This window comes from Bactrocera neohumeralis, chromosome 2 (genome assembly GCF_024586455.1).
Source record: "Bactrocera neohumeralis isolate Rockhampton chromosome 2, APGP_CSIRO_Bneo_wtdbg2-racon-allhic-juicebox.fasta_v2, whole genome shotgun sequence".
In the NCBI taxonomy this organism is placed as follows: Eukaryota; Metazoa; Arthropoda; class Insecta; order Diptera; family Tephritidae; genus Bactrocera; species Bactrocera neohumeralis.
In genome coordinates, this window is record NC_065919.1 from 43299696 (window position 1) to 43323039 (window position 23344).

General features: G+C 36.7%; 1 protein-coding gene across 4 annotated transcripts in view; it reads left to right on the forward strand.

Moving 5' to 3' along the window:
• The window catches only part of LOC126751284 (uncharacterized), a 175268-nt gene that overhangs the window by 148970 nt on the left and 2954 nt on the right, over positions 1-23344 (forward strand). For 2 of the 4 annotated variants that reach the window (XM_050461415.1, XM_050461418.1), the window contains exons 5-6: positions 4794-4927; positions 20190-20490. In XM_050461415.1, the coding sequence (XP_050317372.1) occupies positions 4794-4927; positions 20190-20490 (435 nt within the window). Of the gene's footprint in view, positions 1-4793; positions 4928-20189; positions 20491-20602; positions 21443-23344 lie in introns of those variants that run through there. The other 2 variants (XM_050461416.1, XM_050461417.1) reach the window with 2 other exon arrangements.

Here is a 23344-nt window from a genome sequence, read left to right on the forward strand (position 1 = left end):
GACACTATACCCTATATTAAAAGAGTACCTACATTCGACATATACATATATATATATATATACATATATACATATGTATATACTTATATATATGTTTTTACTCCACAAAAACGCAACAGAGTTTAGCATTTTAGTTATACAAGTCTTATCACATATTTATGTACTATATATGTGTCTGTTCATAGAGCTTCATTTGACTTTGTATAGGCATAATCTCATCGGAGCATTAGTGTGAAATTGAGTTTGTCTGGATGCCTGTGATTTTTTGTGTGCTTCTAAATAGACAGCAAATTGCTTCATTGGCAAAGGCAGCTGTTCAAAAAGAAAGGACGGAGCACTAAGAACAATCAGTCAGAGCCTAAAGTGTTCGTCTAATGAACACAAAGAGGCTAAGGTAGGATACATATTGGTGGCATTAGTATGACAAAATAAATCTAAATCTCTGTTTGGAGTAATTTTAAGCGTTCTTCTTCATTTTTGTAAACGAATGAAAATATTGAAAGAAAAAGCATTTGACTAAGTAATATGATGAAAAAGTTAAGAATGGCATGCAACAGATACACACTAACCCTTTTCAGAAGCTTCCACAATAAAACATTTAATGAGCTTTTACTTAGACCTAGACTGTATCGACAAAAAACTCCATAAAAGAGCTTGATTTTGAGCGCCCGGTTTGTATGGCAGCTAGACGATATATGTAGTTCTTGGATCTGAAAAATTTGTTTGGTTATAGAAGCATTGCTATGAATAATAATCCAATAAAATTTTGAGTATGATCTCTTAATTGTAACAGGAAAGTCCTCCGCGTAACGGTTTCAATTAAGAGCTTATACTTAAAGAGCCTTTTCCAGTGGTGCATATTAACCAATTTTTTAGAACACGAAACGAAAAACACAAGGCTTTTTTGACCCACCCTAAAATGTATAAATTATGTCAAAAAAGTAAAAGAAATTCTAATTTAAATTACCCGGGAAAATGATATTTCAAAACCGGTAATTTGCCAAGTTGGTAGGGCTGTCCTTAATTGCTATTCTAAATATGAGCAAGATCGGTCAACCGGTTTGTTTACAGCAGCTAGTTAAGTCGGTACACCTCAGCAGTGCGTAGCTATTTCTACAATGAATAAAAATATCGAACAAAGAATTTTCCTCAAATTTTGTATTTATCACAAAATTTCGTGTTCGGAATCATTGCGAATATTGGAAAAGGCTTACGATGATACAGTTTTATCAAAACCACAAAACTACGAGTGGTACAAAGCCTTCGAAGATGGTCGAAAGATCGTATTAAAAAAGTGAAGAATCTTATGCTTGAAAATCATGAGGCGAATGACTTTTGTGGATATTTTGGGTATTAAACGCGTTCTCACTCGACTCGTCTCGATAAATCTGAATTTTTTTTCAAAATGGGTAACCTAGACAGGTCCATTTGGGTATGTTTGATCGCGTGAATTCGGAGCGTACATTCATGAAGAGCATTACAACTGCCCATGAGTCATGGATTTATGAGTTTGACATGCAAACAAATTAACAATCATCGTAGCGGAAAGCGTTTTTCATCGATCGAAGAGATAAAACAAACTACGCTGAATGATCTGAAGGTCATCCAAAAAAGGGTTAAGGAAAGTGTTTTGAGGACTGGAAAAATCTGTGGCATAAGTGTATTACATTTGCTGGGGACAAAATAAATGTTGCGTTTTATTTACAATTTTCGGATACTTCTTCGTCACAATATATAACGGGTTTTTCAATACAACTCCATATAGGGAATATTTATTATGATTCAAGAGAACATTCATTGGCATTTATTTGTTGAAGATTATCTCTTTCAAATGTTGGTCGCGGCTACGTCTCAGATAGACCATCCGTTGATGACTCGTTTGAGCATCTCTACTGGTAAGATGACCAGATGATGAAAAAATGAGCGCAGTAAACTATGTAATGGCTTCAACCTTCAACCAGTAGACCCGCGAATAAAAATATCCTATGAATGGAACAAGAAGTTTGAAGGTAAAATATCAGTCGTGGTAAAAGACTACCGATTACACTCCATTTTTTAATGCGTGACTGAAGATCAAAGTGATATTCTTCAATCCTTAATGCATATATATATATGTATATTTCGAATTACTTAGAAAGAATCGGTATATCATATCCGTACATAAATTTACGAGGCAAAGCTATGCGGTTCCACTTTTCGATTACTCCATTACTCTGTCCATCACAGTGTGCGTGGATATTCCCTTCAAACTTGACCACATATTCTCCTTTGCACATTTGTTTTTGTAAAATACAAAGTTTTCTTGCTGGGAACAGAGTTTCCGCCCATATCCAAAACCACTTGGAATAATATTTTTTGTCATTTAAAAATGCAATAACTAATACAACAAAATGCCATAACAAAAAGGGTCAATCTGGTGAAAGTGTCATAAATTTTACTTATATACATAAATGACATTATTCCCAATTTTTCAATTGCATACGAGTGCAAGAGTAAAGCCAAATATTTTTGTTGTTGCAGTGGCAAAATCCATTTTAATCCATTTGAAAATGTTTTAAAGCTCCTATGTGCACATTGTCTCACACAGAAAATTTATGCACACACACATCTGTGTGCTGACGTGTCATAAGTAGTGCCGCTGTGTGCGTGTGTGTGTGCGTGCGTGTGTGAAACGGCTGATATTAGTTAAGGCTGCGCTTATAAATGCTAGTGCACGCTTTTGGCTTTGACATAAGCCATTGTGACGTAAACAAATCGAATTTTATTTTATGCACTTAATTTATGGATAGGCGAGGCTCCGAGCCACTGGCACGCACACCCAGTTACAGATGCATGAGCGTATGTATATCTACGCATGTTTGCGTTCATTAAGTGTGAATGGATATGAATATAGATTTTATATTTAATAAAAATTTATATAAATTTCTACTTAAAATATTTTGGAACATTCGTGTGTGTGTTTGCGTGTGTGTATGAATGTGTGCGTAAATGCTTCGGAAAGCTGTTGTGCGCATACAACGTTGTGTTGTGGCAGTAATTTATGACTGTTGACTTAAAGTGCTTGCATTACCATATTCATCTCCGATATGACTCTATTTCACTAGCCCGCTTACGGCCTTCACCTCCCTCTGCAATTTGTAATTTCCAATCATATCCGCTGACTTACTTTAATGTCACCATGCATATTTGGTATATATAGTATGTTTATTAGAGTGGGTCAAAAAAAATTATTAATTTCAAAAAAAATTATTAATTTTTTTTGCTTGGAACTATAAAAAGTAGAATCTTAGACTTTTTTACGAAAATCTGCATGGTGCAAAAAGCCTTTGGTGATGAGGCTATGTTTTAAAAAGATGTTTACAAGTGGTATAGTGAGTTCCAAGCCGGCCGTGAACGTGTCGAAGACGAAGAGCGTCCAGGGCGACCATCAACCTCAACCGACGAAGCTCACGTTCAACAAATCAAGGATTTGGTGTTGAAAAACCGTCGATTAACAATTAGAGACCTTGCTGATGAAGTTGGCATATCGAAAGGCTCAGCCAATACCATTTTGAAGGATGTTTTGGGCCTCAAGCGCGTCAAATCTCGACTGGTACCGAAAACATTGAATTTTTTGGAAAAAAGGCGTCGCGTTGAAGTGTGTGAAACGATGTTTTCCGACTACCAGGGTGTCATCAAACGCATTATAACTGGCGATGAGACTTGGATCTATGCTTACGACCCCGAAACAACCGATCAATCGAGCGTATAACGTGCCAAAAGAGAGCCGAGACCAAAAAAATCGCGCCAAAGTCGCTCAAAAATCAAGGTCATGTTGACTGTTTTCTTCGATTATCGTGGTGTTGTATGTTATGAATTCCTTCCAACCGGTCAAGCAGTCAACAAGGAATATTATTTGAACGTTATGCGTCGTTTGCGTAACGATATCCGCCTAAAAAGGCCGGAATTGTGGAAAGACAATTCTTGGTTTTTACACCACGATAATGCACCATCCCATACTGCCCTCGTACTCGTAATTCGTGATCATTTCGCCAAAAACTCAACCCATATCGTTCCGCAACCACCGTATTCACCTGATCTGGCGACGTGCGACTTCTGGCTGTTCACCAAGCTCAAAAGACCGCTCCGGGGACACCGTTTTTATACGATAGAGGAGATTCAAGCTGCAGCGAAGACGGAACTGAAGGCCATTCCGGAAAGTGACTACAACCAGTGTTTCGAAGATTGGAAAATCCGTTATCATAAGTGCATTGCATCGGGAGGGGATTACTTTGAAGGAGATGAAATTGATTTGGAAGAATAAATAAAGAATTTTCAAAATAAATACAATATCACCTTATTTATTTTTGGACATAGTAGTATATACCAGGCTGCCTGTTATTTCTAAAGTTTAATTTTTTTTTTGTCTTTTGCAATGGCCCCCTCAACTTTCAGTTTTTTACAAAAACGGATTAACATAAACACCCTTTTTATGTTCAGTTATACAGAGTTAAAATTATACATACATATGTATGTACATCAAATAACTGAAGCGAAGTGAATTATCCATTCTATGTTGCTCATACGACATGGTGCACTCAAAGAATACAGCTCATTTGATGCATAATTTCAGCTGCATATAACTTTTTAAATAATGTCTTAAGGCACAAAAACGTTAGCAGAAAAAAATTAACCAGAATCTGACACCCTAATATTGCCTTAAAAAGGGGATATGTATGTGCATATGTGCTTACTACATAGTATAACAACTTACGGTTCAACTGATTTTTCACTACTTTTTGTTTTATTTACAGTTCTACCCAAATTCGGACCGTTCATCAACGGCATTGTGCACCCGTACCGATATGGGGATTTTCTGGCAGTTAACTGCAGTTCAGATTGGTCCAATCCCGCAACGACGCTTACGTGGTACATCAACAACAAAACGGTATGTATATCAATAAACCTACATGTGTGCCCTGTATATTTACAAAACAATTTATTTATGACGGCACTCGTACTTGTATCCGAGCGTCATGTTTGGCCATTTCACTGATACATACATAAGCACTGCCATCCCTGTAGGAAGTGTACTAAATGAGAATATGTATGGGATGGTCATATGTTTCATTTATTATTGGGTTATATACTATAATTAATAATTACGTTTTCAACAACCGCAATTTCAAATCAAAGTAGAAGGTAAACATTTAAACTTTTGAGGCTAACTTCCAAAACGGAAAAATCTTTTACGAAATCACTTGAGAATAATTGGTTTCTTCTAATACCCAGCCTAGCGTTGTAAAGTGCAGTGTAATAATACCACAAAGCTTAAAATTTTTATTACCAAACATACTCAGAAAATCGTTACACATTTCAAGTGGCCTTTGGCGAGAACACCGTCTCGAGCACCATGATAAGTTGGCTTCTCGAAGGTAAAAATGCTCGTATATCACTATAAAGAGGAGTATGGAGTTAATGCATGTTTGGGTAACAACTGTATTTACGCAAATTGAATACCGACAGAACATTCTCGATTGTAAAGATTTGTGCGCTTTTAATACTGAAAATTTAAATTATGAGCAAATATTCATCCTAGAAGCAAAGTGAAAACGAGAGTTTATTTAGATTTGTAAGAAGCCATAAAATAAATTAGTTATACAAATTTTAATTCAATTTTATTTATATTATTAAAATTATTAATATTCTACAATATCGTTCACAAGATTCATAAAATAGTAATATCAAAATGATTATTTGTTTTTACTTTAATATATATTTTTATCATGTCCCTCGTGAAATTATGTGTTTTGAAATGAAAAAAGGTGAATTTATATTGTGTTGAAAATCATTTATTTGCAATTTTCCTACATATTTTTCAATGTAGCGCAGCTTGATAAACAACATTTTTTGTTTTCTGTTCCGGTGCGTAAATGTACAGAGAAGATGGTTTTCCAACTCGTGCACACGCCACGTATAGCTGGCCGTGTGAAAAACATGAAATTTTCATATTTATGCAACACACTTCTAGCGACTACCCTTGTGCACTGTTGAGTGTCATCGCAAATGCAATTTCCCTGGAAACTGAATACGTCTGAACTGAAATGGCATGAAATGATTGGAACTCAAAGGAATTCGTAGAATCAAGCATTCGGTCCCCTTGTATTCGATAGCTGCGTCACAATCAGTCGGGTTCCGTTACACAGTTTCGGCGCATGAAGATTGCGAAACATAATAATGACAGACTGAGACGCAAATGATGCGACAGCATACCAAGCCTCTCCAAAAAATTTAAAAACTCCACTTGATAATTCACGGCTTCGTCTTCATTGCCAAGACGATCGATCGAGCGCAAGCCTCCCGGAATTTGACTTTGAATCAAATTTTTTTCGCCGTAAAACCCATCTTTCAGCTTCAACAGATATTTAAAAAAAAATAATTGGCCAAATTGGTCCAGGCGTTGTTGAGTTATGCGCTTAGCAACACATTTTGCGATTTATTTTTATGTTATAGATTATTCTATTTACTGGGAAATATCGTTTTCAAAAGACGGATTCTAATTATTACTGATTCTTTGGCTTCTGTGCGCTTTCTATTTCTTCATATTCGCCATATGTTTGCGATGAGGTTTAAATCGATGCTATTTCCCGGCCACGCTAACTGCATTAGTACTTTCTCAGTCATGAAATCGCGAACGTGAAAAACAAAACAAAGTAGCTCAGAATAGTGCTGAAAGATTACGTCATTTTTGGGTTGATACAGTGCTTCGATGCAGGATATCATGGTTTTTGTATAGTTCTCACTCTCCGTTGACTCTTCCTTCAATTAAATTAATCTCTTTTACTACTTCTTAAAAAAATCAGCCTCAAATCCTCCTGCTGATTGCTGGGTGCTCTATAGTTAGAGAGCATTCGCCTGACCTTCTCCATCTCATCCATTGCCTCATAAAAGGTTTTTTGCATGATGTCAGCCGTTATATATGTATTGCCTCTCTGAGCCTTCGGCGAACCATTGACGCATTTACTATCACTTCTGCCGCATCACAAGTTCATTTGTAATGCCTGAAGAGGCTTTAAACGTATTTGTGATTTAAAATACACTGTCTTTATGTACTTTTTATGTGCTTGTGTAATCCATAGGTCATACATATATTTCTAAAAGTTTCCGTAGCATTATCACTCTCTGAGATTCACAATATCCTACTAAAGCGATTATCACTACTAAATGAACTGTCCTATGGCCCAAACCCCACACCCACTTTATGGTGATTCATCTCTAAAGTCACACATATGTTTTTAACTATTTAACGGATGAAACAAGTAGAGGTACACTTTTCAAAAGCTTTTTTTTTACAAATCCCGGGTGAGTCGTGCCAAGCTGTCATAGTATTTTGTTTAGTATTGTTTGGCATTTTATGATCTTAAGACCGAGAATTCATTATTGGATAATATTCGACCGAATAGATCACGTTCAGCACGCAGTGGAGAAAATATTGTAGCCGTAACTGAGAGTATACGCAAAGACCGTGGAGAGTCGATTCGGAGCCGTTCGGAGCAACTCAGACTGACGTATGGAAAGGCTTGGCCTAAAAGAGCTGAAGCCGCTACCTTTCCAAGCAACATCGCTTCACTTTTGAAAAATTCCAAGAAGATCCGACGTTGTCGAGCTAAATTTTTTCAGCGATGAGGCACATTTCTGGCTCAATGGGTATGAAAGCAAGCAAATTTGCCACATTTGGGACGAAAAGCAATCTGAAGACATTCAAGAGCTTTTATTTCTTCCAAAATAAAAACTATTTAGTGTGGTTAGGGGGCCGGTAGAATCATAGGTCCATATTTCTTCAAGAAATGATGCGGGTGAGAACTTAACCGTCAATAACGACCGTAATCGCGCCTTGATAACCGACGATTTGATGCCTGAAATAGGAGCTCGTGATCTTGGCGATATTTGGTTTTATCAAGAACACTTCACCTCACATCGCAGCAATCAATAGATTTATTGAAAGAACACTTCGGTGAGCAGACAATTACGCGTTTTGGGCCGGACGATTGTTCACCAATATTGTGTGACATCACACAATTAAACTTTTGCCTGTGGGGATATGTGAAGTGTAAACTCTATGCGGGCAATTTCACTTCGATTCAAGCCTTGGAGCAAAACATCATGTGTGTCATTCGCCAGTTACCATTCGAAATGCTCCAACGAGTCACGAGAATTTTCTTTCGAATGATAATAAACTCTCCCTATTAAATTTTAAGTTTCTGTTCTTTTCCTTAAAAAAAAGTAAGGAACCTCGAAATGGATTATATTTTAGTTAATAAGCAATATCAGTCGTCACCGACGCTCACGTAATTCATTTTTTCAAATCAGCTGATTCACAGCCATGCCTTTTTTCACAAACATATTGAAGTATTTTTTTGAAAAATATATTTATAAAAGTCTATACGGCATTTTCACTGTCTAAGATTTCCGATATCCTACTAGAACGATGATCGTCCTATGTTCTATATGTCCCATACCCAAAGGGGTGATAATGTGCATCTCTAAAGTCACACATACTATATATTTTTACCTATTTATATCGGTTTTCAACTGTTTATATAGTTATAAACGACAAATTTTAACTTTACGCAATAACACTCTGATGTCACTATGGAGAAAATTGCGTTTATGTGCATACTAAGTAAATTTACGCTTACTCTTCTCCGCATATACATCGATTTTCATATGCGATAAAATGTTTTAGCTCAGCGGCGACCAACAAACAACCCCAAATTTTACATGCTTTCAATTAACTTTGATTAAGTTCAACTCTCACCGCATTACTTTGTCATCAAATAAGCTTAACTGCCAAAACACTCTGCATAAAATTTCCACTTCAATTAAATGTGAAAAGCTGTTTAAATTTGTAATGAAATCAAGGTGCTCTGACCGCACTAAATTGGTGTAGTGCCAAATATTTAACAAATTGGAAAACAGGGGAGAATTTTACTAAAAACAAGTAAGGAAGGGTTAAGTTCGGGTGTCACCGAACATTTTATACTCTCGCATGATAAAGTGATAATCGAAATTTCATTATCAGTCATTTACATATTTTTCAAATACCGTATTTGTGTAAAGTTTTATTCCGCTATCATCATTGGTTCCTAATGTATATATTATACAGAGAAGGCATCAGATGGAATTCAAAATAGCGTTATATTGGAAGAAGGCGTGGTTGTGAACCGATTTCACCCATATTTCGTACATGTCATCAAGGTGCTAAGAAAATATTATACACCGAATTTCATTGAAATCGTTCTAGTAGTTCCTGAGATATGGTTTTTGGTCCATAAGTGGGCGAGGCCACGTCCATTTTCAATTTTTAAAATAAGCCTGGATGCAGCTTCCTTTTGCCATTTCTTCGGTAAAATTTAGTGTTCCTGTCGTTTTTTGTTAGTCGGTTAACGGACTTTTAGTGATTTTCAACATAACCTTTGTATGGGAGGTGGGCGTGGTTATTATCCGATTTCTCCCATTTTTGAACTGTATATGGAAATGCCTGAAGAAAACGACTCTGTAGAGTTTGGTTGACATAGCTATAGTAGTTTCCGAAATACGTACAAAAAACTTAGTAGGGGGCGGGGCCACGCCCACTTTTCCAAAAAAATTACGTCCAAATATGCCCCTCACTAATGTGATTCTTTGTGCCAAATTTCATTTTAATACCTTTATTTATGGCTTAGTTATGACACTTTATAGGTTTTCGGTTTCCGCCATTTTGTGGGCGTGGCAGTGGGCCGATTTTGCCCATCTTCGAACTTAACCTTCTTATGGAGCCAAGGAATACGTGTACCAAGTTTCATCATGATATCTCAATTTTTACTCAAGTTACAGCTTGCACGGACAGAGACGGACGGACAGACGGACAGACATCCGGATTTCGACTCTACTCGTCACCCTGATCACTTTGGTATATATAACCCTATATCTGACTCTTTTAGTTTTAGGACTTACAAACAACCGTTATGTGAACAAAACTATAATACTCTCCTTAGCAACTTTGTTGCGAGAGTATAAAAAATGATAAATACTTTCATAAAAGCAGTAAAATATTAAAATTTATTTTAGCTATGAGCTTACTGTGTTAGATAATACATTTAACAACTTTTTTCTGCTGTTCTTTTTATGAAATCCTCAACAAAAAATTAGTTTGAATAAACGACAACTTTTTCGTCCACGCCGTTAATACCATTCTTCTGACGAAGACAATAGAAATAATTGTACAGTTTTACTAAAATTTTTTCGACGATAAGAAGAAATATCTGACAAAGTATAAGGGCAAACATCGCTGCTTTTATTACATAATATTAAACATTGTTGGCACGCAAACAGAAACGAATTTACTTTCTGAAATTTCCGCTATGTTAAAAAATCCATCAATATCATTAGCTTCCTCGAACACCTTCAGCAGTAAACAAATCTGCAAATAATGTGGTGATTCCCACTTCACCACCGTAATGAGTTCCCAATAAAGCTGCATTTACATTAGAAAATTTAAAAACTGATATTGCCGACTGCCGATGCGTATGGTTAAAACCAAGTGTCCTCTATTTGACATTTTTCCTGCATTAGACGAAAATTCTGTTTTTGTTTTTTTTTTCTAGGCTGAACAAGGACTAAACTATATTAATTTGCAACGAACTTTGTGACGCCTAGTTAAAATATTAATTTGGGAAGAAACAACAGCTGATCTCCGGCAGCTCCTCTAAAAAAAAACGTTTTGCGGTTCCCACTACATCTCTGAACTGGATGCTTTGAAATTAAAAAACCACACAGATTTCGTTTAAGTAATGTTAAATCTAATATTTAATTGAAGGCATATAATAATAAATTGTTTATAAAATAAATATTTATCGGTGAGAGAAAATCTTCGATTAATTACTAAAAGCTATTTAAGAAGCTCGTGTTAAAGTTTGAGACTAATCGGTTTAGGCGTTTTCGAGTAATGTTGGTCAACGACTTTGAAAACACCATTTTGAGACAAACGCGTTTAAAATTTGGAATGTACTTTACATAGAATATATATTTTTTTTGAACTTACACAGAATCGTCCATTCCAGGACCCTATAATACAGGCAGGTGCATAATAGGGATAACATTCCAGGTAGGCGCTGTCGCTCCTGCTTTGTACTTCCAAGCGCTCTGAAACGCCTTTCTAAATTTGCATGCAACTTCGAAAATATTCACCGGAGGGATATGAAATTTTTTGTGCGTATTCTTAAGTACGTGTAATTGAAAAATACTAAATTAAAAAATTGTTTCTTTTTTTGAAAATTCTAACTGTATATAACTCCTTAAGATATCGAAGGAGTTTTGGACTTGTCTTTTTTTCCTTAAGAAGCTGGCCATTTGTCGGACCACTATAGCACATGAATGTCACTGGATGAAATCGGAAATAACTCTGGCCACTTTCCATAAAACGGTACTGTGAGTCATTAGATTTTACATTCAAGATGGTATGAGAGGGCTTTTGAACGATGGTCGAGGCGCCTCCCAATTTTAAGTGAAATCGGCCCGACTGACCGATTTCGACTAAAGTTAGGACGTTGCATTCTTATCATAAATTTTAAATTCCTTCACTTTCCACCACACAAATCAAAAACTAATTAATACAATGGAATCAAATTTCACACCAATAATTCCTCTAAATATTGCCATCCAAAAATTGCTCAAATCCAACAAAAACTCTTGAAGCCCTGGGTACCGAATATGTATATCATCCATATTTATAATATAATAAATTCAGAGAAAATTCTTCCCTATTAATAGTAATTTTGTATGTCAGAAATTGGTTCAATCGGGTCAATACTTTTCTGAGCCGCCATATACCTAATATAATATTGGAGCTTTCGGGTGGCTTTATACTGATTATATTGGCCAATTATTGAGTTATTTCAATGAAAATTACAGAACATGTTTCACTTATATCAGTGTATCTTTGCGCCTAAAATATACAAAATTGGGTAATAACTTCACCCCATATAATGTGCCCAAAAAATAAGGTGACATTTGAATTTAAACTGCGCGCGTCGAAGGATTTGGAGAATTATTTTTTTTAGGTTGGTAGTACTGTCAGTCATATTTATGTCAAATTTCATGTCAAAATATTCATTAGTGTTTGAGATACGTGTCGTTTTGTGAGCTGCTAAAAGTGAGTTTTTCGTTTTTTGCGATGTCGAAATTTGTTGAGCAAAGAATTTGCATTAAATTTTGTTTACGGAATCAATTTTCTGCTGCGGATACGTTGAGGATGGTGCAGAAAGCCTTTGGTGATGAGGCTATGTCTAAAAAAATGTTTACAAGTGGTATAGTGAGTTCCAAGCCGGCCGTGAACGTGTCGAAGACGAAGAGCGTCCAGGGCGACCATCAACCTCAACCGACGAAGCTCACGTTCAACAAATCAAAAAATCGTCGATTAACAATTAGAGACCTTGCTGATGAAGTTGGCATATCGAAAGGCTCAGCCAATACCATTTTGAAGGATGTTTTGAGCCTCAAGCGCGTCAAATCTCGACTGGTACCGAAAACATTGAATTTTTTGGGAAAAAGGCGTTGCGTTGAAGTGTGTAAAACGATGCTTTCCGACTACCAGGGTGTCATGAAACGCATTATAACTGGCGATGAGACTTGGATCTATGCTTACTACCCCGAAACAACCGATCAATCGAGCGAATATCGTGCCAAAAGAGAGCCGAGACCAAAAAAATCGCGCCAAAGTCGCTCAAAAATCAAGGTCATGTTGACTGTTTTCTTCGATTATCGTGGTGTTGTGCGTTATGAATTCCTTCCAACCGGTCAAACAGTCAACAAGGAATATTATTTGAACGTTATGCGTCGTTTGCGTAACGCTATCCGCCTAAAAAGGCCGGAATTGTGGAAAGACAATTCTTGGTTTTTACACCACGATAATGCACCATCCCATACTGCCCTCGTAATTTGTGATCATTTGGCCAAAAACTCAACCCATATCATTCTGCAACCACCGTATTCACCTGATCCGGCGCTGTGTGACTTCTGGCTGTTCACCAAGCTCAAAAGACCGCTCCGGGGACACCGTTTTTATACGATAGAGGAGATTCAAGCTGCAGCGAAGACGGAACTGAAGGCCATTCCGGAAAGCGACTACAACCAGTGTTTCGAAGATTGGAAAATACGTTGGCATAAGTGCATTGCATCGGGAGGGGATTACTTTGAAGGGGATGGAATTGATTTGGAAGAATAAATAAAGAATTTTCAAAATAAATACAATGTCACCTAATTTTTTGGGCACAGTAATTTCGTTTTTCTATTAAACCTTAAGTTGAATTTGTCAGACTACAGACTACTTCTATACCTTACAAAATTATAAAGTCAGATAGTTGAAGAAATTGTTGAAATCGGGATGCTGCCATACAAACTGTACAATCGCAATTAAGTGCTTATATGGAAACCTCTTTCATTTGAAGAGAGAGTTTTGCACAATTTGGCATACATTATTTTCTAAGGCAACGGTGCAGTCTCTGAAGACATTCTTCAGTTCGAACCTCTAGTATATAGTAGCTGTCATAAAATAATTGCGTTAAAAATAAAGTCCTTGTTTTTGTGCTTGTCTGTGTGCATCGATGGAACTGAAGTTGTTCTTGTTTTCATTAAAATAATAGCGTTATCACTTGCTGTCCGATATTAAATAACCACAATTTAAATGCAGCCATTGCTCAAGCCACATATCCCATTCATATTTCTTCAGCATAAAGATATTTTTTAAAAGTATGTCCATATCAACTGTCATACACACAAGCACAAACGTACAAAAAATGCCACTGAAACAAGTGCGACAATGCACGCATATTTATGTTCGAGTGCATACTCGTATAACGGTAATAATGCATACTTGCGCAACGCTCACAAATGCACTCGTTATCGGCATATTTAAACGTCATCATCAGCATCGTCACCAAGGTTGTTAAGTTAAGTCGTCGGTAGCAATAACCAGCTGCTGCTGCTGTTGCTTTTGCATTTGCATTTGTTGTCATGCCTGTTTATTTGTTTGTTTGTGTGTGTTGTTTTTTAAAAGCACATAAGAGTGTGTCTGAAATTGTTGCTGGCATACTTATTGCCATCATCCATAATAAAGGCATTCAGTGGCAATAAATGCAGAAGTAATGTTCACGGCGATGGCAGCAAGCAGAAGGCAGAAGCCTCAAGGCAGCGAGCGCCCAGCACACGCTTTAATGCCCATGCTGCATGCACACACACACATACACATGCATGGTATGCACTTGCAGTTGTATATGCTGGAGCGCTTATTATAAACTCAATCATAAGTAGTTGTGTGCATAAAGCCATGACTGTGACACAACCAACAGCTTGCATATGTATGAGACAACACAAGCCAACTCTGCGCCGGCAAAGCGGATATCAACTTGCTCAAGTGTTAATTTTATGGCAATGCAGCTGCCGGCGCAAGCAAACTCACACACACATAGGCGCATACGCACATACCGCTATTTTAATTTCTCTCTCTCTTATAGATAAGCACTTAACATTTAATTTCATGCCATTCAACACACACACACACACACATACATGTACACCCCCTTCCCTGCAATTGCAAATGATTCGTTCAGCTTGTTGATGAAGAGAATTTCCACATCTCCCTTTAATCATCTTAATTTACACATCACTACGGCTACTTAAAGTGCTCGGCGCCTTTATGTCAGCGCAATCCATATGGTCGCTTTTGCATTTTCGCTTCGTGCGAAGCGCAAGGAAAAATCAGGAAATGCTCAAAAGGTAATAATAATAATCTCACCTTTATTCACTTCATAAAAATTCCGTTTGAAAGAAATTTTCATTTCTGTCATTGCTTGACGGAAAGAACTTAATTCTGCTAACTTCTTTAAGTGCTTAAGCACTCATGTTCATTCTCAACTCACATATGCACACATACATACAAAGAAACATTGTCACATACATATAAACCTACACGGTTAGCAACCTTTGTTAGTAAGTTTGCCCTGATGTTGTTGGTGGCACGCCACAGCAGTCAAAGTGATCCGCATGTGTGTGTACATTAGGGTGTCCATTAATTCCCACGTTGACTGCTTTTGAAAACGCCCCTGAAATTATAATTTTTGCTCGAAAAAAGAGTCCAACCTAAAGAAACTTTTTTTCCATGCCTAATTCATTTTACTCAACCCATTTATTTTATATGGGAATTTATATTTTGCTAAATAGTTTTTAATTTCAAAGCAAATAAATGTACAACTTTGAAAAAGTGATACAACAACACAACATTTTCGGCGCTAGAAATAAAGCCGAAATACTTTTTTCATAAAAGCATTCTGTTAAAAGTTATACGCAGTCAAATTTATGCTTCACATATACTGTATTCTTAGAGTACACCATGTCGTATGAGCAACACAGAATGTATAGATCACCAGCATTAATGCATCGGTCATTTGATGTATAACTTTAACTGCGTATAACTTTTAAAGAAACGTTTTTATGAAAAAATATTTCAACTTTTTTGTCAAGCGGAAAGTTTTGAATTAGAAAATTACTTTTTCAAAATTGTAGATTTATGTTTTTAATGCAAACCATCAAAAAATCCCATATTAAACACATTAATAAATGATTTAGGTACGGTTTAAATTAAAAACAAGAATCACAAATATAAAAGATTCCTTACAAGAATTTGATTCCGATTGTTCAGTTTGTACGGCAGCTATTTGTCAGTGGTTCGAAATCGGTGATTCCGACAAATGAACTGCTTCTTGAGCAGAAAAGAAATTGTGCTAATTCGATATCTCAAAATATTAGAGATTGATTCGTGTATATACAGAAAGAAGGACATGACTAAGTCAACTCAACTTGTAACGCTGAGCATTTACATATAAATATTTTATAGCGTCTCTAACATTTCTTTTCTATACTGCAAACATCGTATCAAACTGAGACTTAAGGGAGACGTTTGCAAACAATTAACATTGGAAATAACGGACACCCTAGTGCTCATATGTATACGCGAGAGTGTGTTTGTAGGCAGTTCAGTTAGTAAGTGCACTTGAGTGCCCATAAAATGTACAAGTTCTTCAAACTGTAAATGAATGCAATTCAATTTCATGTGAAAAGCACATGTACTTCAAGTGGTTTAGTGTAATTCGAAATTCCTCACAAGTCAAAGTGTTAATACGATGCGCACATATGTTCGAAACTCGATTTTACTGTGACAAATTTAAGTCTAAAAGCATTTGAACGACAGCAAAATCTTTGTTAATTAGTTGAAAGAGCAGTTCGGGGCCGCGATTTGGAGCGTTGGCTGCTTAGGCGGCCAGAATTAACGCTACTATAGGCAAAGTGCACAGATTTTTTAGAGAAAGTTCCAAAACACTGAGTTTTCTGAATGAAAAAATAATATTCAGTATTATATGTATATATAATATCAGTCAGTCTAGGACGGAATAAGCAATGGCTATAGTTAGGTACAATCGAGGTTAGTTAACAGCACGACGCTGGGAACCGATATGCGCATCAAGGCACTCTACAAAAGCTAAAGTATAGCGGCGATCAATGTCTTCCTCCTACTAGGTATGTGGCTTATGTGGATAGAGAGAAAGTACTAGGTACCTTCACCGCTTTGTTCGGTGAGCTCTTGACTGGACTATCCATCGCGCAAATGTCCTGTAACTCAAATTACCAATTTTAGTGTATTCATAAGCAAAACATTTGGAACTTAGTTATTTAACTAAATGATAAATACGTATGTTGCTGAAACTGGGGAACTTGTTAGAACTCCTGATTTAAATCGGACAGAAACGCCAAACAGGTAAATCAAACAAGTAATTAAAGAAAAAACCGAGTCAAAAGACATTCCGGTGCATAATATATGTTAGAATAACAAAAGTAATTATATCCAGTACGGAATTTGGGTAATTAAAGGAGCAATTTCACGTATTTTCGGCACTCAACTATTGTATATTCAATATAATAGATTCAGTTAGTATTACTAAGATATCTTACTTATGGACCAATATATACGATTTACTACTATGAAAAAAACATAATAATACGTAGTTCATAATTTTAAAATTCTTAATTTATTCTTCAAAATCAAAATCGTCCTCCTCAAAGTAATCCCCCCTGGGTCGTTTGAGTTTGCTGAACAGCCAGAAGTCAAACGGAGCTAAATCAGGCGAATACAATGGTTGCGACACCATATTGGTTGAAAACTTGGCGAAAAACTAACGAAGTGCATTAAGCAAAAGTTGTTGACTCATGATTTTGGCCTCTTTTTACGAAAAGCTTCGCTCAAATGACGCAAAACACTGAAATAGTATTCCTTAATGACAGTTTGGTCGGTAGGAGGAAATTCGGAGTGCACCACACTTCGATAATTGAAGAAGAAAACGGTCAACATAACTTTGATTTTAACCCTGCTTTTACACGGTTTTTTCGGTTTCGGCTCAGATCCAAGACTCATCGACAGTCACAATACGTTTGATGACATCCAGGTAGTCGGAAGGTATTGTTTTACAGACGTTAACGCGACGCTGAAAAATTTGTGGTTTTTTGTTCGCTTTTCTTATGCACAAAGGGTCATCCAAATTGTTTTCACCGATCCTTCCGATATATCAACGATGCCAGTAAGATCTCTGTTTGCTAATCGTCGATTTTAAAGCAAAATACTTTTATTTTGATGATTTTTTTGTTTATGATCAGTTAAAATCATGGTCGTCCTGAAGGTGGTTCGTCCTAGAAACGCGTTCTTGAATTGCTTTTGAATAATTTGACCAAACAAAAACACTTGTTCCGGTGTAATTATAACCGAACTTTTCCAACATTTTCTGGCACCTGAAATTTGCACACACAATTTAATGGATCTTCGGAATAAATAAATCGCCGAATACACTTTATGTACTTACAAGCATATACTAAACACTAACTGTTATTTTGATGTGATATTTGGCACGAATCACTGTGAGCATCAATACAAAAAATGCGAACGAATGCCCACGTGCCAGAAATTGGTAGAAGAAAAGTGGTAAATCAATACCTGATTTTATCTATTTTTAGCCCCACATAACTATTATAACGTGAAAAATATTTTCTGTTCAATACGGCCAAATGGCTCACATGAAAATTTTACTTATGGACCGTACTATTTATCCTTCAAACAAACTTATCATGCACAAAACTCCGAATATAGAAAGAAACAATGACCATCATCATGTTTTTAAAGCAAGTGATTTTTATTTTTGCAACCTGTTTCTCAATTATTTTGATAGTTTTGTTCACGTAAGTCGGATGTTCACCTAAAATCCTGAATAGGTTGAGCCTACTTATAAGTTTTTGTATGAATATCCCCTAAGTACCATAAAGCCACAACAATTCAAAATTCACCCAGCACAAATATTATTGGTTTCCAACATTTGAATGTTGAAATTTGGATAAATGACTGAAGATGTCTGTCCCGCTTAAGGTACTTCATATAACGGTGAAACACTAATTAAAATGGGAAAGATTTTTGATTCCTCCAGTTATGCAGTGAAAAAAATAAAAAAAAATAGAATGGTGTGATAACTGATGGTTTTAGTTCTGTCACTTGAACAGGTTGTTTTGGTTATCGGAACTCGGCTTGTTTTTATTCTACCAAATTCGTGATTGTTGGCTTGAAACAATGTCAAACTCATAAACTGAACAATCGCATGTTGGTAGAGACCTTTTATAAAAATATCTGGGAAAGATTTTTAAATATCATTCAAATGGTCTGTGATAAACTGAGAGATCTTCGGTCTCTTTATCATTTTATGAAATCACTCTAACATTGAAAAGCAATTTTGATAAAGCACGACATGTTAGGTTCAAGACCAATACCTTGCTCCAACGAGGCATGTCTTAAAATTTATCTTTCGACCTCTTATGACCGTCGTAAGTTGTTTTTGATAAAACTAACAAAACACCGAATACAAGTTCAAATCATATGTTTTAAACCAATAAACATTTTAGAACATCGCAACAATTCAGCATACGAAATTAGGTTAGGAATACAAATATTTTCGACAAATTCGATACTTTTAAATCCATTGCCTAAACTTAGCTCTTCGCAACGCACTTGTTTTGTTTCGGCTGTCCCTTCACCGACTTGTTTGCATGTCAAACTCATAAGCTGACGCTAATCGCATGTACAAAATATTAAAAATCACGCTCACATTGGCATAGTAATAAAAGATCTCTTGCCATCCTCCAATTTGCCCGACAAAATGCATTTCTTCTGCTGAACGGAGGCATGTCTTAATTACGTCTTTCTGTGTGGTTTTTTTTGAAAATGAATGTAAAATCTTCTTATTCGCAACAATTGAATTAGGTTCAGAAATACAATCTCTTTCGATAATTTTTAATTGTAAAATTTCTCTTCTTGCCTGACTTTGACTTACACAAACTGGTTTGACTCACATTGGCATAGTAATAAACTCGTCCTTGAAAAATGCATTTATTTTAATATCTTCAGCGTATCAATTTAATTACTCTTTCTGTGTGGTTTTTTAATAGAAAATAATCTCTTTCTAATAACAGTTTCTTTCTTGCCTGTGAACATTTTTAATTAAATGAGATTTTCGTCCTGAAAGTTTTTGTCTTTCAAGTGTTTTAAAAATCGAAAGTCTACGTCGCTGGGAAAACTCTTATCTAACGAATGCATCTTAATTTTTTTGAATTCAGGTAATCCATTACCAAGTTACGAGGAACACGGTAAACTAACTTTTTTAAAGGATGAGGTTCGAATAACTGCTTTAAAGAACTATTGGTTTCAGTAAAGAGATTTTAATTATCAGTGTCGTAAAAAAAATCGCAAAAGCATGCGTGTTTTTGCACAAACTGACTTTTACAGAGCTAGTCCAACGAGTTGTCATAGAAACCGAGAAAAGCGTTAATATCTAAGGATCATCTGTGGTATATAAGAATTATTTCAGCTCTTTAAAGTCATGCTTGCTCACTCATCAATGATCCATTCCATCGCTGGAAATCTCATCGTTGTTTAAAAGAACATTACCCAGAAACGCTATTTCTACAACTGTACTTTGAGTTTTTAATGAACTTTTAATATTTTATAAGTTGAAGATATTTAATATTTCCCCAAACTATTTGGTATATACTTTTATTTAATATTTGATTATTTTTCTAACCCAAAGGCACCATTTACAAGCCTTCAACCACAGCTGAATGAGATCACACGCAACACAGACGGTTTCATGCTCTACGCCAGTTCCCTGCAGCTGCGTATACACATCGACGATCCACGTTTCATATCGAAAAGTGAAATTCTAGAACTGAAATGTGTGGCCGATATAATGGGCATATCGAGTGTGCGGCGCGAGAGTAAGGTGCGGGCAACGATCTTGGCGCTACGTGATGCTGGACACAAACAACGCTTGCTGGGGCAAGGTAATGGCGCTAGCACATCCGGCAGTGGCAGTTGTTATGAAAGCATAGGTTAGTTACATAATTACTTAAAATATATTTTTAAAACTTATTATTAAAAATTGTGATATAATTTGTTATAAAATGGCTTAACATAAACATCAAATCATGTTTGTATTTTCAGTATTTATGCATCCTTGGGTATTCTGGCTATGTTTCCTATTGTTTTCGCGAGGGTCCCCACAGCTAACCAACTGTCATTGGAGTTAGCTGTCTACGTCAGAAGTCAAATCTAAAAGGCCTGCCAGCTAAGAGCATAACTGTAACTTAGTAAATAAGCATAGTTTGAATAATTAGTTAAATAAGCAAACACCTAACCAAAACATAAAAACAACGTTTGAATTAACTACGTTGCAAGAAGAAGGCTGAAGAAAGCATCTTACATTAAAGGAAACATAGAAACCAAATACTCGCACAGAATTTAGGTAAATTAAAGCTTAGCGGCACTAACACATGAAAGTTTCTACACAAAACACTCACACGAACATGTCCAAAACATGAAAGCAAAATTATCAAAACGGTGAAAAGGCCAAAAATAAAAGCAGTGATTAAGTCTACAATACTGGCATGATCCATAGTGAATCGTTAGCTTAGTTAATTATAAGGAACCTATTAATATGGTTAACACTGCATTCACCACACTTAAGCATAAGCAAATAAGCAATGAAAAATCCAGTGTTCAGTGAAGAGGAGCGCATTTAAATTACGTTACATTAATTGCTAATTACTTGAGTATCTCAAGAGCTCATTCGCGGCATAAAATACCCTAAAAGAGATATTGTAAATAGTTATTTACTGTTAAGTGCTTACGTCAATGTGATTATGAGATTTGTTGATTTTAAAAACACTAGCGCCATTATAAAGACATAGACATATAATTTTAGTGTTCGACTAAGTATGTTACCTACAATATAAATTGTATTTTTTTATGTATTTCATAATCATTTAATAAAGGAGACTCATTGCATAAACCTAAAATCATACTGAAGTACTTATAATTCAATTGAAAACTAAAACAAGAAAAACGTTAACTTCACAATCGAACCTAACATACCCTTCACAGGTGCATTTATTTTAGTAACTATATGTTCAGTTTGTATGGAAGCTATATGCTACAGTAATCCGATCTAAACAATTTTTTCGGAAATTATAGTATTACCTTATGCAGAAATCCATTTGCAAATTTCGTGAGATACCAAGTCAAATGCGAATACATTGTAGCCTTTAGAAAATAACCTGTAACAACTTTTGTGAAGATACATTATCAAATGCATGCAAAGTTTGATTCCGATCGTTCATTTTGCATGTAATATAGACGCTTTTCGATGTTCAAATTCAGTTTAATACACACTGCTCAGGGTATAAACAATAGTACGAGTTCTGGATGTTGGACAACTGCCGCGCCCACAAAACTTAACGAAACGAACTAAGCACTACATTGGGTAAAAACAAAATTGTAGACTAAACATTTGGAAGATGTGATCGCTAATTGAGATTCCAAGTGTAGCCAAGTCTTTCCAATGGAGTGGAGATCATTCTCTTCCTCTGTTTCCCACAGTGGGTACTGCGTCGAATACTCTCAGAGCTGGAGTGTTTTCAAACATTTGGACGACATGATCTAGCCAGCGTAGCCGCTGTCTCTTAATTCGCTGAACTATGTCACTGTCGTCGTATATCTCATACAGTCGTTCCATCGAATGCGATATTCGCCGTGGCCAACGCGCAAAGGGACCATAAATCTTCGCAGAACTTTTTCTCTCGAAAACTCGCAACGTCGACTCATCGGTTGTCGTCATCGTCCACGACTTCGCACCATACAGCAGGACGGGAATTATGAGCGACTTATAGAGTTGGTTTTTGTTTGTTGGAGAGGACTTTACTTTTCAATTGCCTACTCAGTCCGAAGTAGCACCTGCCGGGCAAAAGTTATCCTGCGTTGATTTCTAGGCTGACATTGCTTGGTCGTGTTTACGCCACTTGTCCCTAGAACTAACAAGATTTGCCCACCCTGGCGTTAAAAGTCGCCAAGCACGATTTTGACATCCTGGCGGGGCCTCTCACAAGTGCGCCCAAGCACTCATAAAAGGCACTTTGGTCACATCGTCCTTCTTCCGTCGGGGCGTGGGCGCAAATCAGCGATATGTTGAAGAACCCGTTTTGATGACGGATTGTGGCTAGACATTCGTTCATTCACCGGAAAGAATGATAGTACTCGGCGACGGAGTCTCTCCTCCCACTCGAATCCACACCAAACGTGGGATACATGGCCACTGTAGTAAATGCCACAATGATCCACCTGTCTTGTCGTCCTTGTCCTGGTCCATCGCATTTCTGGACGGCGGTAATTTCAGCCTTATTTTCACGAGGACATCAAATCCGGGCAACGGCAACTTCCACCAAGGGGCCGCACATTCCAGGGCACGCCTCACCCAGGAAGTCCTTATTTCGTTTTCTATGGTCGTCATCAAAAGGGGGTCTCACATTCGATGCTGTTTTTTAATTTTCACTGGGGTGTTTTTTTACGTGGCGGGTCCCAAACCCAGCGCACAACCCTTATGTAGAGGGTATTTCGCCTTTCTCACTTTAGCCTCGCCTTCAAACGTATGTTCTTCGGCCACGGAGGATAAAAAGACCGGAAGTCGTGAGCTGCTTGAGTCATATGTAAAAGAATCATTTCTGGCCACTCCCTAGTGAATGGCGATCAGAGAACTTTCCTCACTTGCGTGAACTTCTACACATGACTCCATCCCCCTTTGGGAAAAAAGATAAGGAAAAAAGAGGTTTTTTTAGTCTTTCTGCCCAACATAACCCCCCCCACCCCTCAGGCGCTCATATTGTTTAAAGAAAAATTTTGCCCCGGTAATTT